We start from the raw sequence: 20,620 nt of genomic DNA, 5'->3' as shown, positions 1-20,620 counted from the left end.
AATTAAATAATTTTAAAAAATACGTGGACAAAAAATAAAAATTAAAAATACTATAATACTCGAATAGGGATTTTGTAATGTACCCTGGTTCATTAAAGAAATGAACGGCCAGAGTTTGACACGCGGCATGATCTTCTAGTTTTGTTTGATCTGACGGCTGACATTCTACTAATGACGCTTTAGGGATCTTTTCCCCTCATTCAGGCACAGCCTCTTGAGAGCCGGAATTCAGCACAACTGCACAAGAAAGATATATTATCTGACCGTCCGATGCTCTAAATTTGCAATATAGATCCTCTTTGATTGCTCAAACAATCGCTGTAATCGGATAGCTTCGATCGTTTGATACTGATCATAACTCTCGGCTTCTTCCACTCCTATATTGGATCTTCTGCGTATGTTCTGATATCAATGAAAACATATTTTGCTTGGATCACTTTTCTGATCTGTGGTTGCGTTTGGAGTTTGGATTCTGTGCTGGAATTGTATTCGTTTTGATGCTCTTAAACTTAATTTTGTGTAAACTGTGTATGCTCTCACCGCTTAAATTACTGGACATGTTTCTGTTCTGGTTAGTGGGCTTATTGTTATTGGTTCTCTGATTTAATATTTATTTTATTCATTTGAACGCCTCAGGAAGCTGGATATCGTAAATTTCAATACTAAAATTTAAAGGTAAAATGATTTGTCTTCTTTGGTGCATGCAATGCCCTTAAATTGAGTGTTTTTCACTTCTTCTATTCATCATATTGGGTAATGTTGTTGGCTTTCTTCTGAATGGACCGATCAATGTTAATCTTCATTACCCTGTTATTCTTTTTGGCCGTAATTTCAGTTTTGCTCCATCTCATTTGCGCATCAAAACAATGTTGTTCTGCTAGTTTATTAATCAGTGCAACTGATCTTGTCTCGCTAATTTATTATAATTTTGTTCGTTTGATCTTCCATTAGATCGTTGTCCCTACAATTTTAAGATTAAGAAAAGACAAATCATAACTATGCAGACGATACAGATGCCTAATAACGTCCATTAAGCCACCTGTGATTATTTTCTTCTAGTAAGCAGAGGACAAACTATTCTATTCGAAAGTTTGCCGACTATTGTGCTCTATTGAGCAAACATAAAAATGAAAATTTGGCCTTCTACTGAAAATCATGGATGTGGGAACTTGTTTTGGGTATTGAATAATAATTTGTGCTTGTGAATAGATGTTATAAAAATTGATATATTTATTCACAGATTTTTCTGTTTCTTTTTTGCAGCTAAAATGGCATCATTGGTTGCCACTGGGAGCAATCAAATCTCCCCTTCAGTTTCTATGCAAGACAAGGGAAGTAGGAATAAGAGAAAATTTAGGGCTGATCTACCGTTAGCGGAACAAAATAAGATTATGCCCTCACCTCAAAATGAATGTCTCAATTATGAATTTTCAGCTGAGAAACTTGAAATAACCCAAGGTCATGGGCAAGTCAGTGCTTGTGGCCTGTGTAGATTGAATCAAGATTTCTGATGGACTGAAACTTGACCTTGGATTGTCTAGTCCTGTAGGTTCATCTAATGCTGGGCCTGGCCAATCCAAGGAGGAACTGGAGGCAGAGGAGTTCCATGAGGCTGATTGGAGTGATCTTACAGAAGCTCAGTTGGAAGAACTTGCTTTGAGCAATTTGGACACCATTTTCAAGAGTGCAACAAAAAGAATTGTTGCGTGTGGCTACACTGAAGAAGTTGCTGCAAAGTCCATTTTAAGGTCTGGCATTTGTTATGGAAGCAAAGATGCAGTGTCCAATGTAGTTGATAATACTTTAGCATTTCTTAGGAATGAACAAGAGATTGATCCTTCAAGAGAGCACTGTTTTGAAGATTTACTGCAGCTTGAGAAGTATATCTTGGCTGAATTGGTTTGTGTTCTTCGAGAGGTCAGGCCATTCTTCAGTACTGGGGATGCATTGTGGTGTTTGTTAATCTGTGACATGAATGTGTCACATGCATGTGCAATGGATGGTGATCCTTTGAGTATCTTTGTTAGTGATGGCACTGCTTGTGGGTGTACCCCTATCCAAACAGATTCACAGTTAAAATCTGAAATAAAATGCCCTCAATTGAGTCTTCCGACTCCCAGTAATCCAGTTTCATCAGGTTCTCATAATTCTCAATCTGAGACATTATTTGTAGCAGGAGTTCCTGGTGTGAACAACTTGAAGAATTCTTCAAATCTAGGTGGATTCTCAGAGAAAGAGGGCACTGATTCAAGGTCTGATTCTATTGATAAGGGACTCTGTAGTGCTGGATCTTCCCAATCTCCAATGGTGGAAGAAAAGTTAGGAAGTATTAGAAAAGTTCATTCTGGTAGCATCAAAAGGGATTACATTTTTCGACAGAAATCATTAAGTAATCGTACATATGGATCTAAAGCATCTTCAAGAGGAGGGAAGTTGAGTGGTTTAATCTTGGATAGAAAACTGAAATCTGTGTCAGACTCTACTACCATTAGCTTGAAGAGTGCATCTTTAAAGATAAGCAAGGCAATGGTAGTTGATGCGACTCAAGACAATCTTTGCCCTAATTTGTCACCTAATTCTGGACCATCTACCTCTACTGCATTTAGTGTCGATTCTCCTGATGCCATTTCTGGTTCCCCCAAGTCCAATACTTCATCGCAGCAAGCAGTCAATATTTTACCTGCCTCGGGTAGCCCAACTACATTATTAGCTACTGATCCTGATCTTTCTCTTTCGTTGTCTTCAACAAGCGAATCTTTTACAATGCCTGCCAACTGCAATGCTGATGCATTGCATAATACTTGTATGGGGATAACTTATGAGAAGTCCTTGGGGCAGCCACTCCAGGATAGAAAGGATGAGATGATTTTGAAATTGGTTCCTCGGGTACAAGAGCTCCAAAATCAGCTTCAAGAATGGACTGAGTGGGCTAATCAAAAGGTTATGCAGGCTGCTCGTAGGCTGAGTAAGGACAAGGCTGAACTTAAGACACTAAGGCAGGAGAAAGAGGAAGTTGAACGTCTTAAGAAAGAGAAGAAAACTCTTGAGGAAAACACTATGAAGAAGCTGTCAGAGATGGAAAATGCCTTGTGTAAAGCTAGTGGACAGGTGGAGCGAGCTAATGCTGCTGTCCGGAAGCTTGAGGCGGAGAATGCAGCATTGAGGAGAGAAATGAAGGATGCTAAGTTACGTGCTGCAGAATCAGCAGCAAGCTGTCAAGAGGTCTCAAGGAGGGAAAAGAATGCCCTTATGAAGTTTCAGTCATGGGAAAAGCAGAGAGCCTCATTTCAGGAAGAGCTAATGACAGAAAAGCGTAAATTGGCGCTGCTGCTGCAGGAATTAGAGCAAGCTAAAGTGCAACAGGAGCAAGTTGAGGTATGCTACTTTGAGCCTTGCATATTCCAAGTTATTCGTATTTCATGTTGCTTGAGTTTCTTAAATACCCAACCGAACTATTTGCTATCCATTTCTATGCATCACATGACCTTTAGCATTTACAATGGGTGGTTAATATTGTAAAATTGCCACAATAATAATATATGTTTAACATCAGCTTTACCTTTTTAATAGTCAAGATCCCCTGCGTGGGGCATACACCCCCTCAATTGAAAAAAAAAAAGAGGTAAGAAAATAAGTTACTGATATATTGCTGAATGTTTTCTAGTTCAGGTGTGAGTTTTTGTGTTTATATGTGCTATGTTTCTATGGTCGCATGAGGTGTGAATACACATTACATTTTCTTAATCTCATGGCGTTACTATTTATTCTGATAGACTATGCTGCTGCGCCTTGCAAAACTTTTGCTCACCTTCCTTCTTTGGCCATTTTTTCTTTTCTTTTGACTTTGTAAGGTTCTATTCATTTTGATGGTTTCAACACACGTACTTGAAGTAAATTATTAAATCAGAAACGGCTAAGTATGGTTAGAGTTAAAAGGTGAAAATGGTCTTGGTATCCTTGCACCCCTTGTGAAATTCCACGCATGCAATCATCTTCTGTCCATTGGGGCTAAATGAATTTTATTACCGGGTCTGTTCTCATTGTAAAGGAAACTATCACAGGCTAGATTGCAACAAGAAGTAAAGGCAAAGGAAGAAATCCTCCTACAGGCTAGTTCCATAAGAAAAGAAAGAGAACAAATTGAAGTTTTAGCAAAATCCGAGGAAGACATGATCAAATCAAATGCAGAAAAGAATCTGCAGCGGTACACACATGATATACAGAAACTTGAGAAAGAAATTGCGCAACTGAGACAGAAGACTGATTCTTCAAAAATTGCTGCACTGAGGAGGGGCATTGATGGAAGCTACGCCATCAGATGTATGGACAACAAGAAAGATGGTGTTGCTCTGCAGGAATCACGGACCTTTTCCATGTCAGAAGTGGTCACAACTTTAAATAACTACTCTGTGGTCGGAGGCGTAAAACGTGAACGAGAATGTGTAATGTGTCTTTCAGAGGAGATGTCTATTGTATTCCTTCCGTGTGCTCATCAGGTGGTTTGCACAACATGCAATGAGCTCCATGAAAAACAGGGTATGAAAGATTGCCCCTCTTGCAGGAGCCCCATCAAGCAGCGTATTTCTGTGCGTTACTTTCACAAGTAATATATTTACTTGAGTGAGTCGTTCGTTCGGAATAATGCCCGTGGGACTCCTTGCAATGAATACTGCATTTAAATCATGCCTCTCTCTCTGGCCAAAAAATCATGCCCCTCTCAGTTTTTTTTCTTTTTTATACTTATTTTGGCCAAATTCTCAGAGTTTGGTTACACTCAAGTGGTTTCCAATGCTAAGGGTGTTCCTTAGCCACCGGCTGCCCCCCCCCCCTTCCTTCTTCTTTTGATCTCATACACTGAAATTCTATCATGTTGACTTCTCAAAAGGAACAACTATGAATTTCAGAATAATATTTAATGGACATATACACAGTTGCTGTTATGGTAGAAGTAATCGAGCATTCGAGGGACAGTTTCTTGTTCACAAGTTTATATAACTTGGTACTTGAGTAAGCTCCAAAACATTTTGTTGCAAACCCTTTTGCACAAGCAACTTATCAAATGGCAAGGCAGTTATTCTTGATCCATCTGCAACTTAGAAACCATGCATTGAAGAAGTAATGGTGATTCTTTGGAAAACTTCCTTGAAAGTTGAGCTCTCTCCCGTTATTTTATTTTATAATTCAACAAATGAACTAGACTAGAATTTCGAGCTTCATTCAATGATAGAAAATCTTAGAGTCTCTTTGTTTTTTATTTTAAAAAATTATTTTTAAAAAATTAAAAATTTATTTTAATTAGTGTTTTTTATTTAATTATTTGCAAAACTGTTTTCATTTTTTTAAATAAAAAATAAAAAACATTCAAGTTGTTTTAGTTTTATTTTTCATGTTTTTAAATTACATTACCTTTGATCATTAAAAATTATAATTATCTTAATTAATTTCTATTATTAATCATCACCATTAACTATTTATAATAATCATTATCAGTCTATTTTTTAATTTTATAACTTTTTTTTATTAACATAATCATAAGCATTTTTATTTCATTTTATTTTGAAAAACAATTTTAAAAATTGTATTACAAAATAATTTTTAAAAACAATAAATGAGAATAAAAATCAAATAGGTCTTTAATCTCTTGAAAAATATTCTAAGGTTCCCTCTGGTTGGTTTGTGAGTTATGATGCTTGTCTCCTCGTTGAACAGCAAGAGTATATATTTCCTGCTTCTAGTTTCAAAGTAGTAGTTCTTAAGTTAAACAAGAGCTGGACTATTCAAAGAACATGAACAATGCCCTTGCTTGCGTTACATGAGAAACCCAACCACACGTGCCAACTTCATGACTCAAGCAACAAGCATCCTCTTCCTTTTGATACAGTCATGTGAACTCTCAACACTAAAATTCAGTTGTCAATCCAACTGTGCCAGTGCTTGAGCAACTAGCATGGATGGGTTCTTCAATTCTAAAAACCTTTTTGTTTATTCTCAAATATTTGAAGAAGTTTAATGAGAAGAAATAGAATTGTAGGGTCAATGTTCTTTTGCTCTGGTTTCCCTTAAAGTTATGAATATAATGGCTTGTTGAGAATTTGTTTAACAACCCATTTAATGTGGCCGTGATTAATCCAGCCTTGTAGCAACTTTTCTCTTGCTGCAAATAACTATGATGACATTTTTTTAATAAATTAATCAATTACAAATTCCTTTATTTAGTTATAATTGTATTCAACTTACTCTGCTTCTTTCATATTTTTTTTGCAAATTTTACAAAATAGTTTTTCTTTTTCTTCTTGTTCTTATATATGCTCTCCTTTCTGTTCACTCATTCTTTCCTGTTTCCATTAATCTTATCTTTCTTCCTCCACTAGGCTTTTACGTCGTATTGTGTCTATTTTTAATATTTTATTTTGGCCGCTATGATAAATATTTGGAAAAATGACATTTAAGTCTCAAAATAGTCATTTCATCTTAGTTACAGTCTCAATGAATTTCAAAATATAAATAAAATTTCTTGATTATTAATTGATCTTTTGACAAAATTATAAACTTATAAATTTACAACCTATTTTCTGAAATTTGCAACTCCATTTCCTAATTTAATTTAAGAACACAATATTTTTATAAAAAACACAAAATTTTAACATTGAATTCTATAAGATCATTTATTTGGCTCCTAGAATTGTACAGCTTACTCTCTTATATTTGCAACTTTATCTATTATGATTTCCAACTTTGTATCCCAATTTTATTTATGAACATAATCTCAATATTTATTTTTCTCGTGAAAAATTACTTATTCAATTCCAAAAATTTGCAAGTTACTCTCTATATTTTGTAATTCCGTTTACCTTAGTTTGCAACTCAAGTTCCAAATTTTATTTAAAAATTCAGGATTTCAACTTTGAATTTATGATATTATTTTGTTAGCTATAGGTGTTTGCAACTTATTTTCTTATATTTGCAACTTCATTTGCCATGATTTGTAACTTTATATCCCAATTTTATTTATAAACACAAAATATCAATATTAATCTTATTTTTAGAAATTTTATTTATAAATTTATAAATAAAATTTATCAATTTCAAATTCTTGAAATTGAACAAATAATTTATTGTGAGAAAAATAAATATTAAAATTATATTCATAAATAAAATTGAGATATAGAGTTGCAAATTACAGTAGATAAAAGCTGCAAATCTGTGAGAGTAAGTTACAAATATTTAGAGTTGAATAAATAATTTTATAAATTTGCAAATCATCAAAGAAGATGGAGTAGCAAATTTGCAAGTTAAAAATCTTGTTAAGAGATTAATTAAGTATCTAAGGGAACTTCATTTACATTTTAAAATTCTTTGGAACCTTTTAGGTGGAAAAAATTCATCGGGACTTTATTAAAATAAAATGATTTAAACTCAAGTGCCATTCTTCCTAAATTTTTCCCTTCTCGCATCTTACCTCTGCAATATTTTCTCTCCACTTATATAAGCAAAATTTTGAAGGAAAAAAAAGGGTACTATTTCTATTTTTCAATCAATAAATCAACCGTTTTTATCTTCTTATTTTTTTTTGGGCCAGCTTATCCTTTTTTTTTTTTACTTAAACAAAATCACACGTTTCAGGGAGAGAAAAAAAAGCACAAGCTATTTGTTCATTTATATTATGAAACTAATAGAAACATTAGAAGGAGATGAAAATAAATAAAAATATATCTCTCATTCACTTGGAAGTCTTAAAGAACTGAACACATGGCTTCTCGAAGATAGTTCAAAATTCAAAGAATTTTTTTTTATTTTACTTAACCTAAAAATTTAAAATATATCATAAAATTAATTTTAATAAAATGTTAAAAAATATAGGAAATTATTTTTTCTCCCGCTAATCAAATGTTCTTACTCAGTCACTGTAAAATCAATCTAGGTGAATTAAAATTAAATAATTAAAAAAATTAATTTTGGAGATATCGATAAAATTTTAAAACTACTTATTTATAGACGACACACTTTATATTTAAAATTTGTTTATTTTCATTCTTACTAACTCTGGTAATTGAAAATGGACCATGTGTGGAAAATAAGATGGAGATAGTATTCAACAAATAAATGAAACAAAAATATGGTGATAATAGAACGAAAATGATGGGTGGCAATAATTCTTGATTTACGTGTGTATGATAAAGCCACGTGTCATGGTTTGGGTGGATCCAAAGTATATTCCGATGGTTTGCACTTCGCAGATTCATCATAATTTGTTCCGAAATTTCAAATGAAGTGATTATTCCTAAATACATAATCTAAAAATTATCATAAATAATTCCTTGCACATTTTTTTAAAAGTTTATATATACACATATTCGAACAAAAATTAGGTTGGCTTGTCTTGTTTTGCTGGTGAGAAATTATAATCAAATTACAAAAGAACGTGTGTGGATGGAAATTATCCAAAGGAACGAATAGAGGATAACTATCTAGAAGATTCTCCCGTCTACTTCTGAAGTGATTGGAGAGATTCTTTCATCCACACCCCAATTCAATTCAAACTAAATTACTATTTGAATGCCTTTTGCTATATCTAATTTGCACCATTTTTTCTTCCTGCTCATCCAAATTATGGAAGTTTTATCATCAAAGAGGGATAATCAAAGGGAAGATGTTGTTATATATCTTCAAACTAATTCAGATTTCACATCCTTTCGCACCAAAAAAATAAAATAAAATAAAATCTGATGAAATGTCATGTGTGAAGTTGTATTCAATATATGTTATATGATTCAGAAGTTTTGCGAGCATTAAATTGTGTGCCACAAACCCTTATCCTCGTGAGGGAGAGAGAACTCGTCAGAAAGTAATAACTTGGGGGCAAAAAAAAAAAAAACCAAAGCTTTCCCATATTATTCCCATGACGTTGGCATATTATGATGATGGAGTCAAATTTTGGTTGATAAAGGTATCACCCTGCTCCGTTAATTGTAATTTCGTCCACTCATATCTCATCGCACCCATTTACTTTACTTTATTTTATTTTATTGTTGAGGTCTGTGGAACCAAACTCTGATTTCAAGCACGGAAACAACTGATAGACGCATAAGAAAAACTGAATATTAAATAAGGCGAGAAAATCACTCCCGCGCCTATCTATTTTGTTTTGAGAAGCAAGTCTCCCTTCATTTAGCTTTACGTTCCTTTTTCAAGATCCGGGTACGTAAACTTGATTTCTCTTTTCTTGCCAAATTTGAACGCTGAACTGTATGTATGTGCGCGATCATGACGTGAAAATTATGATTGAGTTGCTGTTTCTCGATTACTAGGTGTTTGCGGATATTTCCCACAGGGTCACGCAAGACGGATTTCTTACTGAACTGGATGATCTTTCTAACTTCCCTTCTTGTGTATCGATCGATATAGAAAACTGAACCCCTTTGATCCCTATACCGTTTCATAAAGTTATCAAATCTGACACAGTTTTAATCGATGATTGCACATATATATACAATACAAGCAGAAGAGTTGAGTTAATTTTGACGAGATAGTTTGGGTTGGGTGTAGAGGAGGAAATCGACATTGAAGTGGCAGAAGATCGCTGGGGAAAGCAGGAATGTCGTCTTCGATGGCGAAAGGGATGCTGACAAGGACCACGCCAGATGTTTGTAATAAGTACCAGAGGGTGTTGAATGGGCAGCAAGAAACGCAGCGTTGCAGGGGGTGGTTGAGCGAGCAGTGGGGCGGACTTGGAGGAGGCATCAAGCTTCATGTTCATAACATCAACACATCAAAGAGGATCATGAATTACAGAAGCAGGAGATATGAGGCTCTCGTACGGGGTCAAGCCATCCTGACCCCTCCCACAACACCTGCCACCAAAAAGGTACGTCCTTTCTTCACATACATTGCCCCTCTTTCCTTCTTCCTTTTCATATTCTTCTCTCTCAATCAGCAGAAAATACTAGTAAGGGCCTTGAATTTCATATTTTTGGATATGTCTGGGAGAATTTGATATATTCGATCCATCTTAATTGTTTAAAAAAAAAAATTATACGAATCTCAAGATGCATTTCGAGACTTATTTTATCAGCTAAATTCTTGTTACAGTATACGCCTACAAAATCAAAAGAATGGAATTTTCTATCTTATCTCGAAACTCCAACACAAAATTATCAAAAATGTCATCGAAACAATTATTTACCTTTACTAACTATATAACTCATCATAAAGTAATATCATTCTGAGACGTAAGCACGTGACTCATTCTTAAGAGCATAGCTCATTTTCGGCCAACACTCTTTCGGTCAGAAGCAAATTTCTTTTTGCTGGTGAAGTTTTATTTTATGTTTTTATTTTTTTAGTTTTTGCTGATGAAGTTAAATCCAAATGTATCTCACCAAAAACAACTCCTAACGCATCTGAGCCATTGACTAGAAGCCCAACTATTCTACAGAGCCCAATATTGAGCGGGGAACGAAAACGCGACCTAGACAGTATGGCGTAGAGACTTAGGGTATTTTTGAATTATCTTTCAACTTGGGGTGATTCAAATTTAAGTTAAGATGTTAAAACTTCATAAATTTTGGATTGACAAAAAAATTGAACGAGCGTTTACAACAAAGCCAGATGAGGTGACTTTTTAACCGAGCGTTCACAGAAATGAGTGTCTTCCCTTTCAATCATCTTATCTTCTCTCTCTTCATTGCTTTTCATTCCCTTTTTTGACTATTTTTTTTCAACTTTTATCTACTATTTGGCACGTGTCTCCTGTTTCTCACCACGATGATTTTGCCGTTCAAACACTTCTAACATGCCCCATGAGTTTTCTCATCTTTTACAATTAATTCATTGAATAAAACATTTTTCAGATGATAAAAGATGCACATTGAAAATAAATACGCTGACAAAACCCAATACAAATCACATTTACTATATATGACAATAAATTAAAATAAAATGGCATCACTCATAATTTAGTTTAATATATTTTTTAAGAAAATATAACTTTAAATCCCGTACTTTATTTATATTTTGTTATAGATTATTGTACTTTTTTTTAATATTCTATGTTCTTACATTGTTTCAAGTGTTCTAGATCTATATAATATCGCTCATAGAGGAACTTAAAATATAAAAAAAAATGTAAGAATATATAACAAAATTTGAGTTAAATGCAAGGATCCAAATTTATATTTTCTTTTCATGTTTTTTAACCAACAAGTTTGGAACAAAATGTTATACTCATACAAATATATTAATATTCATAAAAGTACCATAACTAAATATTTTATACTTGTAATTTTAATTTTAATTTTTTAAAAAATATTATATTAGACATAAAAATATATAGAACAAAATTCACATTTATTTTTATAATTACATATTTCAATTGGCTTTTGAATTAAATAATTTAAATAAATTTTAGGGTCTAACTGATTTTTAAATAAAAAATGTATTTAAACATAAATTATGTTATAATTACAAATATTTTTTTAACCTTGATTTGTTAATTTTAATTATAATTTTTTAATTCAAATACACACCTAATCCAAGGGACCCGACGCAAAGGAATATTTTTTTCTTTAACATAAGGAATGTTTGATTACAAACCTAAGTAGTAGAATTTGATAAAAGGCGCCAGGTGTGGACTATATATGGTACTGACGCTAGTCCACCCGAAAAAAAAAAAAAAAGTTACGTCACTTGTGTCCAAAAATAACTTTTTACAAACAAATCATTAAAATAATTTTTTTAAATTTTTTTATAAATTATTTTTATTAATTTCATCAATATCAATGTTAAAAAAATAAAAATATAAAATATAAAATTTTAAATATATCCTTACATAATAAATTTAAAAAATAATATTATATTATTTTTTATAAAAAATAATCTTAAAAATATTTTTTAAATATTATTTAAAAAATAATATCATAATTTATAAATAAAATTAAATAAATTTTTTAAAATATAATTTATAAATGGGATCAGAAAGTACTTCTTAACCCAATTAAACAACAGAATTAGATGAAAATTAAACTCGCAATTTTGTTTTGTTTTTAAATATGATATGACATCTACTGCTGAGGTACATGGGGGATAGCCTGGGTCGCAGTGTTTTACATTTTTTTCACCCGACTTCCAAGCCATTAAATACCAAGCACAGTCCAACTTTCAATAATTTGCCAAACTCTCCTCAAAAGTTGACATGAGTGTTGCTGGTAAGTAAAATTGGTGAGCAACTACCACTTCCTGGAAGCTTTTTCAATCTTAACATTTCTGCTGAAACTCTTCTCTATTTTTTTTCCTCCAACAGCGTGTGTTTACTTTTGGCAAAGGAAAAAGTGAAGGCAACAGGGGCATGAAGTCCTTGGTAAGCATTCTTAAGGTTCTTATTGATTATTAATTTTAAGTGGTCATTAAGGTATGACAAGATCTTTGTAAAAAAGCTACGTTAAGGGAAAAGGGGCATATGATTGTATTGTCATGGGTATTCAGCTTTCAAATTGATGAACAACTGGCTGCATGTATTTGCATTACAGTTGGGGGGAAAGGGGGCAAATCTGGCAGAAATGGCAACCATTGGATTATCAGTGCCTCCTGGACTCACAATATCAACAGAAGCATGTCAAGAGTATCAACTGAATGGAAAGAAGCTACCAGATGACCTTTGGGAGGAGATACTGGAAGGCCTGCGCGTTGTGGAAAAGGAAATCGGTGCCTTTCTTGGGAATCCTTCAAATCCTCTCCTCCTGTCAGTTCGATCTGGTGCTGCGGTATGGAACTTTTTAAATTTTTATTTTTCTTTGTTTTATGTCACTTTTTTGTTTTTTGTTTTTGTATTTTGGTCGAAGCTTAATGTTTTTACCATTATTGCACGGCACTTTTTATATGAAAATAGACTTGCTGGAAACATGATGATAGGGCATACCTAGGACTAGGAAAGGAAAGGATGACAAATGGCAAGTGAAAAGTCTGTTTGCATAGAAGGAAAGTTGATGATGCTAGATTGACAGCAATGATGCTTTCTTTTAACCTTTTATAGTTACTTTGATAAGCATATAGTCTAAGGTTTTTAAACTCAAGTAATGAATTTAGTTCCTTGTGGATAACTAATGGTCATTAAAACATGCTGCTGCATTTATATCATATTTTCGCTTCAGTTTAAGTTTGACTCCCTGCCATCAAACATTGAAAGTGCTCATAACAGAAACTAATCTTTTGCCTTCATATTTCAAGATTTCAATGCCTGGCATGATGGACACGATTCTCAACCTTGGACTGAACGATGAAGTGGTTGCTGGCCTGGCTGCAAAATGTGGCGAACGCTTTGCTTATGATTCATACAGACGTTTCTTAGACATGTTTGGAGATGTTGTGAGTAGATCTTACAACCTGTATACATTAAGTTGATTCCTGGTTGCTTAGTGTTGACTTTTCCTATCCAACACGAGTCCAATTCGAAGCTCGGTTCAATTATTGGATGCAATCTGTTAGGGTCTATTTGGTTCAAGGGGAGGGGAGGGGAGGGGAGGTGAGGGAAGGGAGGGGGAGGGGGAGGAGGGGAAGGGGAGGTGAGGGAAGGGAGGGGGAGGGGGAGGAGGGGAAGGGGAGGGGAGGGGGGCTACCCCCAATTTGGAGGGGAGGGGAGGGGAGGGGCTCCCCTCCACCTAACCAAAGGAGGGCAGGAGAGGGGAGGGGGCTCCCCTCCCCTCCCCTCCAACCAAACACACCCTTAATCTCTTTCTCAGAATGTGGAATAAAGTATTATTGCCATTGTTTCTGTTCTGAATGCTCTTTTTGTCATATGGAGGTAATGGGCATTCCACACTCATTATTCGAGGAGAAGTTAGAGAAGCTAAAAGCATCAAAAGGCGTTGAACTTGACACTGATTTAACAGCCTCTGACCTCAAAGAGCTTGTTAAGCAGTATGAGAACGCCTACCAGGAAGCTAGTGGAGAAACCTTTCCCTCAGGTGCTGGATCCACCAACTATTTATTGCTTATAATTTTCATGCTCCTGACCCTAAATCCATCCCCACCATGGTTTTCAAGATTGTTACAAGAAAAAGTTTCCATTTTCATCCAAGCAAAAAAGAAAAAAGACAGAAAATAAAAGGTTTCTACTTTTGTTCTTTTCTAATAAAAGGTTCCTACATATGTTCTTTGAATGTTGACAGATCCAAAGAAGCAGTTGGAGTTATCTGTGAAAGCTGTTTTCAATTCATGGGACAGCCCAAGAGCTATTAAGTATCGGGACATTAATCAGATAACTGGGTTAAAGGGAACCGCTGTAAACATTCAAACCATGGTATTTGGCAATATGGGAAGCACTTCAGGAACTGGTGTCTTGTTCACTAGAAATCCGAGTACTGGGGAAAAGAAACTTTACGGGGAGTTCTTGATCAATGCTCAGGTTACTTAAACTAATTGCAATTGAGTTTCTGGGCCCTTATTATGTTCACCAGGTTAGCAATTAGTATTTTATATTGATGTTTCTAAGAAGATCTGAAATGGCTTTATATAGGGAGAGGATGTGGTTGCTGGAATCAGGACCCCTGAAGATTTGGAGGCTATGAAAAGATGCATGCCAGAAGCTTACAAGGAACTTGAGGAGAATTGTGAAATTCTAGAGAAACATTATAAGGATATGATGGTAAATTTCAATTTTCGTTGAATTTTTTAATTTTTATTCTTAAAAAAAATTATTTGTACAGATCGACCAGAGTCTATTTCTCTGTATCTCTTCACCCCTTCGCGAAACAAAATACCACTCCATGGATAGACTGTCCAACAAAATTATTAATGTGCAGGACATTGAGTTCACCGTTCAAGAAAATAGACTGTGGATGTTGCAATGTAGGAGTGGGAAGCGTACTGGCAAAAGTGCAGTCAAGATATCTGTAGATATGGTTAATGAGGGGCTTGTTGATATTCGTTCTGCAATCAAGATGGTTGAGCCTCAACATCTTGATCAACTTCTCCATCCGCAGGTATGCACTTCACTGTGCGATGTGCCCTAAGCTTCTGCATTGATCAGAGCGACTTAAAGCAATAAGTACCTTGCAGTATTTGTATATAGATATCCAGATAAAGTGAACTTTAAAATGGAATGTAACCATTTAAGTATTGAAACCTAAAACAGCAAGAAGATAAAACTACTAACCTTCTGCAATAGTGCTTTTATAGGAGTATATGCTTTATAAATTAACATAGTTTGGTTGGATCATTTTCATTTCCATTGATGTTGATCATTTGAATATCAGAATGTGTTCAAAATACCATGTAAATGTCTTGGCATTTATGTGTCCATCAAATTATCTAACTCACATGCAAGATGAGCATGTGTCAATAACTTCGTCGATTATTGTCTCTCTAGTTCGAGGATCCATCTGCTTATAAAGACAATGTAATTGCCATGGGTTTGCCCGCATCCCCTGGAGCTGCAGTAGGGCAGATTGTGTTCACTGCTGAGGATGCTGAAGCATGGCATGCACAAGGAAAAAATGTCATCTTGGTATGCTTGTTAAAATTAAGCTAATATTTCATTTATATCTTTTTCATTCTCCTATTGATTCATACCTGAATAAACGTATCCAGTTTTAGTAAGAAAAATCTGGGTGCTTTAACTGAAATGCTTGTGCCGGACAGGGGTGATTTTTGTCAGGAAATGAACATGATGCCTGTTAAGTGATGCCTTAGGGGTCCCTCAAGTGTTAACTTACTCTCTTTTATACCTTATTATGATGCCCCTAGCACTCAAGAAAGTAATTTGTTACATGTGATCTTACTCCAAAAAGGATGCAATGCTAATAATCCACTATTTCTTTTGATTGGACATTGTTGAAGGTAAGGACGGAGACAAGTCCCGAAGATGTTGGGGGTATGCATGCAGCCACCGGGATCTTGACAGCCAGGGGTGGTATGACATCTCATGCTGCTGTTGTGGCCCGTGGATGGGGGAAGTGTTGTGTATCTGGGTGCTCTGACATCTTTGTAAATGACCATGAGAAGGTAAACTAGAAAACTTTTCCCCTTTTTGTGTTGCAGATATATCAGTAAAGACCACCTTGCTACGTGTATGATCTCAATTGATTATGTAGGTGCTTATAGCTGGGGATAAGATGATTAGTGAAGGAGAATGGATCTCATTGAATGGATCCACTGGTGAGGTGATTCTGGGAAAACAGCCACTTTCTCCTCCAGCTATGAGTGATGATTTGGAAACCTTCATGTCTTGGGCTGATGAAATAAGGCATCTCAAGGTCTGCATGTGTTGCATTATATTCGTTGGTCTGAATCAAAATATGATTTTTTTTGGAAATATCTTATATTGTCATTATCATTCAGGTTATGGCAAATGCTGACACACCTGAAGATGCAATAGCAGCCAGAAACAATGGTGCCCAGGGAATTGGGCTTTGTAGGACAGAACACATGGTACTGATTTTTATCGGGCTCCTTGTTATAACTATGGCATGCAAGCATTACTCTTATGTAGCGTATTTCTTAAAACCTGTGGTTGGAATTGGTTTGAAAAATTAATTTGTGTTACTTATTAAAAATAATATTACATTTGTGAGTGAAACACCTAAACCCTCTTGTGTTTTTTATGCGCGCACTGTTATTGATTGACGCAAAAATTGCACGCTTTCATGATTATTTACATGTTTTGTTATGTTTCAGTTTTTTGCTTCAGATGAGAGAATAAAGGCTGTAAGAAAGATGATAATGGCAATTACACCTGAACAAAGGAAAGTCGCACTTGACCTGTTACTACCTTATCAAAGATCTGACTTTGAGGGAATATTCCGTGCAATGGATGGTACCTTCTCTTTGTCTGTCGCAAAATTTAGAGTTTACATAGTTTTGTTTTTTCCTTTCCTTTTGGCTTCCGGCGTTTGAACCCATGTCCAAGTGTTTCACCGTCAAGCAATGAACCACAAAGGCAAAAGTCAGCTGGTTACATAATTTTTTTTTGGTAAACGGGAAGAGTGCGAGTCTTTTTTTTTTGTTTTTTTACCCCCCACACACCTACATATCTAACCCTTCTCCCCCGTCTCCCCCTTCCCTCAAAGGGTAGAGTGACACTCACACTCGCACTCACAAACACCCACCCCTTAACCACATGAGGTATAGAACCCAAAACCTCTCTTTTAATAGGGTGTGGGGTGCCATTGAATCAAGAGGCTCTTGGCGAAAAGTGCAACACTTTATTAAATCATCATGACACTTGTTCTGCATACCTCGTAATTGTATGCTTTGAGAATCATTGCTTGCCTTTGTCATGGCACGGTACTTATCATTGCTGAGACATGAATTCTCTGCATACGCTAAACAGATATCAGAATCATAAATCATCACATGATACCTTCTATTCATGTTGTGCCTTGAGCTGGCATGTTCATTGAAAATTTATTTTTCTTTTATTTTGTTTAACCTGGGAATTTCAGGTTTTCCTGTAACAATCCGGTTGCTAGATCCTCCACTTCATGAATTTCTTCCAGAAGGTGATCTTGAACAAATTGTCAGTGAACTGACTTCTGAGACAGGCATGAAGGAAGAAGAAATCTTCTCGAGAATTGAAAAACTATCGGAAGTGAATCCTATGCTCGGTTTTCGTGGTTGCAGGTTCAAATGCTCTTCTTGTGAGAGTGTACACAGAGATTGACCGCATTTTCTTTGCCATTCCTTTTTATAGGACAATTTGAACCTCTTGTTATTGCTAAATAATTGAACTATCCTATTTGGACCACAATTACTAATATGTGCAAGTTGAAACTCTGTCAACAGGCTTGGGATTTCATACCCGGAACTGACAGAGATGCAAGCACGTGCAATTTTTCAGGCTGCTGTTTCCATGAGTAACCATGGTATTACCGTTCTTCCAGAGATCATGGTTCCACTTATCGGTACACCTCAGGCATGACCCCCTTCTCCCTTACTTCTCTCCGGTCGTTTGTGTTTTTTTTTTTTTTTTCAAAATATGCATTATATTTGCACAAGAATGTTGGTTTTATATCACTTTTCAAGGCACTGCCTTATATTCACTTAAAAATAAATATAATTTCAAGGATTCTATCAGTTCATATGGATGAAGCCTTTCTGACCTAACAATCATATGATATAGGCTGGGATTTGTTTTTCCCATTTAAGGTACTGACAGTTTAAACTCCAGGAATTAAGGCATCAAGTGAGATTGATCAGAAGTGTTGCTGAGAAAGTCTTCTCTGAGATGGGTTCCTCCCTAAGCTATAAGGTTGGAACCATGATTGAAGTTCCAAGAGCGGCTTTAGTTGCAGATGAGGTACAATTATTTCCTAATGTAATGAAGAATTATATTATGATTCTAGCATAAAATGAAATTGTATTAAGAATCTATATAAAAGAAACATCCAATCTCCTCTCCCTGATCCCATCTCACTCATCTTTTATTCAGTTTGAAATTTGGGGCAACATTACCTCTTGCAGTGTAGAAGTCGTCACTTGCTAACTATTAGTTTTGTTATTCACTTGGCAGATTGCAAAGGAAGCAGAATTCTTTTCATTTGGAACCAATGACCTTACGCAAATGACTTTTGGATACAGCAGAGATGATGTTGGCAAATTCCTTCCCGTTTACCTATCAAATGGCATACTAAAGAACGATCCATTTGAGGTTATTTGTGTTCAGGTTCATTCTCTTTTTGAAGAAATCTCAAGAATGATTGCTAAACTTGGATTGTTGAACACAACTATAGGTTCTTGACCAAAGAGGTGTTGGTGAACTCATCAGGATTTGCACTGAAAAGGGTCGTGCTGCAAGACCTAACTTAAAGGTAGGAGTAACTTAGTAATGGAAATTTATTTAACATGATAATATTGGTTTTGGGTCACAGATAAGATGTTAAGATCATCTAAAGGTATTGCTAAGGACTTCTGCGCATGTAAATGTTTAAGGTTGCAATTAGTAGCTTCAAACCTTTTTGCAGAATCCATATTGATGTTTCTCCGAAGTGCTTTCATCAGTTACTAGGTTCCAAAAATTAGACGTCATAGCACTATATTAAATATGAGTCCTAAAGATCAGTTTCTTCTACTCCATAGCTTCTGCAATTAATATCTAAGATGAACAGGTTGGAATATGTGGAGAGCATGGTGGGGAGCCTTCTTCTGTTTCATTTTTCGCTCACATTGGACTTGACTACGTTTCTTGTTCGCCATTCAGGTCAACATTTGCTTTTTTTTTTTTTTTTGACCTGAACGCATTTGCATTTCATATCATGTGAAAATGCGATTCAGGACATATGACTTTAGCTATAAAACTGAGAATCTCAATGTTCATTTGCAGGATTCCTATTGCTAGGCTCGCAGCAGCTCAAGTTGCTGTTTAAAACACAATATGTTGCTTCGAGAAGATTGAATTGACTACCTTCTGTGAAGTGCATGGCTATGTACAGCTGTAAATAAATGTGGTTCTCAAGCCCTTGTACATCAGATACGGAAGCTTATTCGGACGCCAGACAAAGGAAGGCCACTAACATACATATTATAACACAGCACACCGATTAATACAAAATCTTGGTGAAAAAAAACAAAGGAAAAAGATTATGTGTATTGATTGATATTGCATGGTATCAGCGTGTCTTTATAAATGAAACATAGGATGTCACTATACAGTTATGGAATGTATCATCTAATAATATCCATATCTCATAAAATTCATTGTTAATTTTGCATGTAATACATTACATTATATTTATATCATTCCAAGGAAAGCTCTATGGAGAATTCTATATGTTATCATCCTTTTCCATAAAAATTGAGCATCTTGTGAGGAAGAGGGGGAGGTTGGTGCTTGGTTTTCCGTTGCAACCACTCAAAAAAAAAAAAATCTTGAAATTTTAATATGGCTGCCTTCGAACGAGGGAACTTCATGCTAGTTACCTTGGGTATATTTGGGATTTCATGCATGAATTTTTCTGGAGCTGTATGATAGATTCCGTCTAGTTCAAGGTGACTGACCGGGCTAGTCTAATGGAAGGCTAACAACTACAGGAGCAATAACAATAAGTTTTATCTCATTAAATGAGATCAGTTATATGAATTTATTACACTATTATACTCTATCATTTATCAAGTTTTTAAGAATGTTGTTAATTTAGAGTTCTCGATTAATAACTTCTATAAGTATTCTTTTTAACTTTCCTTTACTCTTTTTAATAGAACATAAAATTATCTATTCAACTCTTTTCATTTATGTCTCTCACAATCTTTTTTATACATATTCAAATCACCTTAAATAATTTTTTATCATTTTCCTCTCAATAGGTCTCGGTCTAAGGAAAGGCTCTGGTTGAAAATTTTAACTCATGGCATCTTTAGACTACGCTTTCAGTGGCTAATCATGTTTGGTCGAATCCTTACATGTGCTATGCACTTATAGTTTAAAATTTGTTTAATTCTCATATAAATTATTGGTGTGAAACATAAGTATATTCTTATTAAAAATAATCATATTTAAAACTTAATTCTAAGCTAGAATAATTACGTGAATGCATTTAAAATTTATATTTCAATTAAAAAAGTATTATAATTTTATAGTTATACTATATGTGTATGTGTGTGTTACGACAAATCACATTAATCATATTATAGA

At 34.9% G+C, this 20,620-nt stretch overlaps 2 protein-coding genes across 5 annotated transcripts; both read left to right on the top strand.

Moving 5' to 3' along the window:
* Positions 1 to 217: 217 nt before the first annotated feature.
* Positions 218 to 4,968, top strand: LOC129309439 (putative E3 ubiquitin-protein ligase RF298). The gene is given in 4 exon segments (XM_054951018.1): positions 218 to 395; positions 1,264 to 1,501; positions 1,503 to 3,375; positions 4,062 to 4,968. Coding segments are annotated over 3 exon segments (2,652 nt in total). The 5' UTR covers positions 218 to 395; positions 1,264 to 1,268; the 3' UTR covers positions 4,608 to 4,968.
* Positions 4,969 to 8,811: 3,843 nt separating this feature from the next.
* On the top strand, positions 8,812 to 19,759 carry LOC129308777 (pyruvate, phosphate dikinase, chloroplastic). Of its 4 annotated transcripts, XM_054950135.1 has the most exons (22): positions 9,035 to 9,198; positions 9,309 to 9,443; positions 9,547 to 9,865; positions 12,299 to 12,355; positions 12,525 to 12,758; positions 13,222 to 13,359; positions 13,796 to 13,958; positions 14,163 to 14,398; positions 14,510 to 14,638; positions 14,796 to 14,975; positions 15,362 to 15,499; positions 15,832 to 15,996; positions 16,086 to 16,247; positions 16,333 to 16,422; positions 16,669 to 16,807; positions 17,436 to 17,613; positions 17,776 to 17,900; positions 18,156 to 18,289; positions 18,503 to 18,640; positions 18,723 to 18,800; positions 19,098 to 19,189; positions 19,313 to 19,759. In XM_054950135.1, the coding sequence occupies exons 3-22, from the start codon at positions 9,596 to 9,598 to the stop codon at positions 19,353 to 19,355; spliced, it is 2,889 nt and encodes a 962-aa protein (XP_054806110.1). In that variant the 5' UTR covers positions 9,035 to 9,198; positions 9,309 to 9,443; positions 9,547 to 9,595; the 3' UTR covers positions 19,356 to 19,759. The 4 variants fall into 4 exon arrangements, with proteins under 4 accessions (XP_054806111.1, XP_054806110.1, XP_054806109.1 ...); XM_054950136.1 differs by lacking the exons at positions 9,035 to 9,198; positions 9,309 to 9,443 and adding an exon at positions 8,812 to 8,947; XM_054950134.1 differs by lacking the exon at positions 9,309 to 9,443.
* The last annotated feature ends 861 nt before the right edge of the window (positions 19,760 to 20,620 follow it).

This window comes from Prosopis cineraria, unplaced genomic scaffold (genome assembly GCF_029017545.1).
Source record: "Prosopis cineraria cultivar Desert tree isolate PC_DT_omini unplaced genomic scaffold, ASM2901754v1 PC4, whole genome shotgun sequence".
Classification (NCBI taxonomy): domain Eukaryota; kingdom Viridiplantae; phylum Streptophyta; class Magnoliopsida; order Fabales; family Fabaceae; genus Prosopis; species Prosopis cineraria.
This window is presented reverse-complemented; position numbering and strand designations above follow the sequence as displayed.

Excerpts from the sequence above, each read along its gene's own strand:
- LOC129308777 (XM_054950136.1), top strand. The coding sequence starts at position 9,596 with ATGTCGTCTTCGATGGCGAAAGGGATGCTGACAAGGACCACGCCAGAT. Across the intron at positions 16,248-16,332 it reads ATGAAATAAGGCATCTCAAG|GTTATGGCAAATGCTGACAC; the intron begins GTCTGCATGTGT and ends ATTATCATTCAG. Across the intron at positions 19,190-19,312 it reads GTTTCTTGTTCGCCATTCAG|GATTCCTATTGCTAGGCTCG; the intron begins GTCAACATTTGC and ends GTTCATTTGCAG.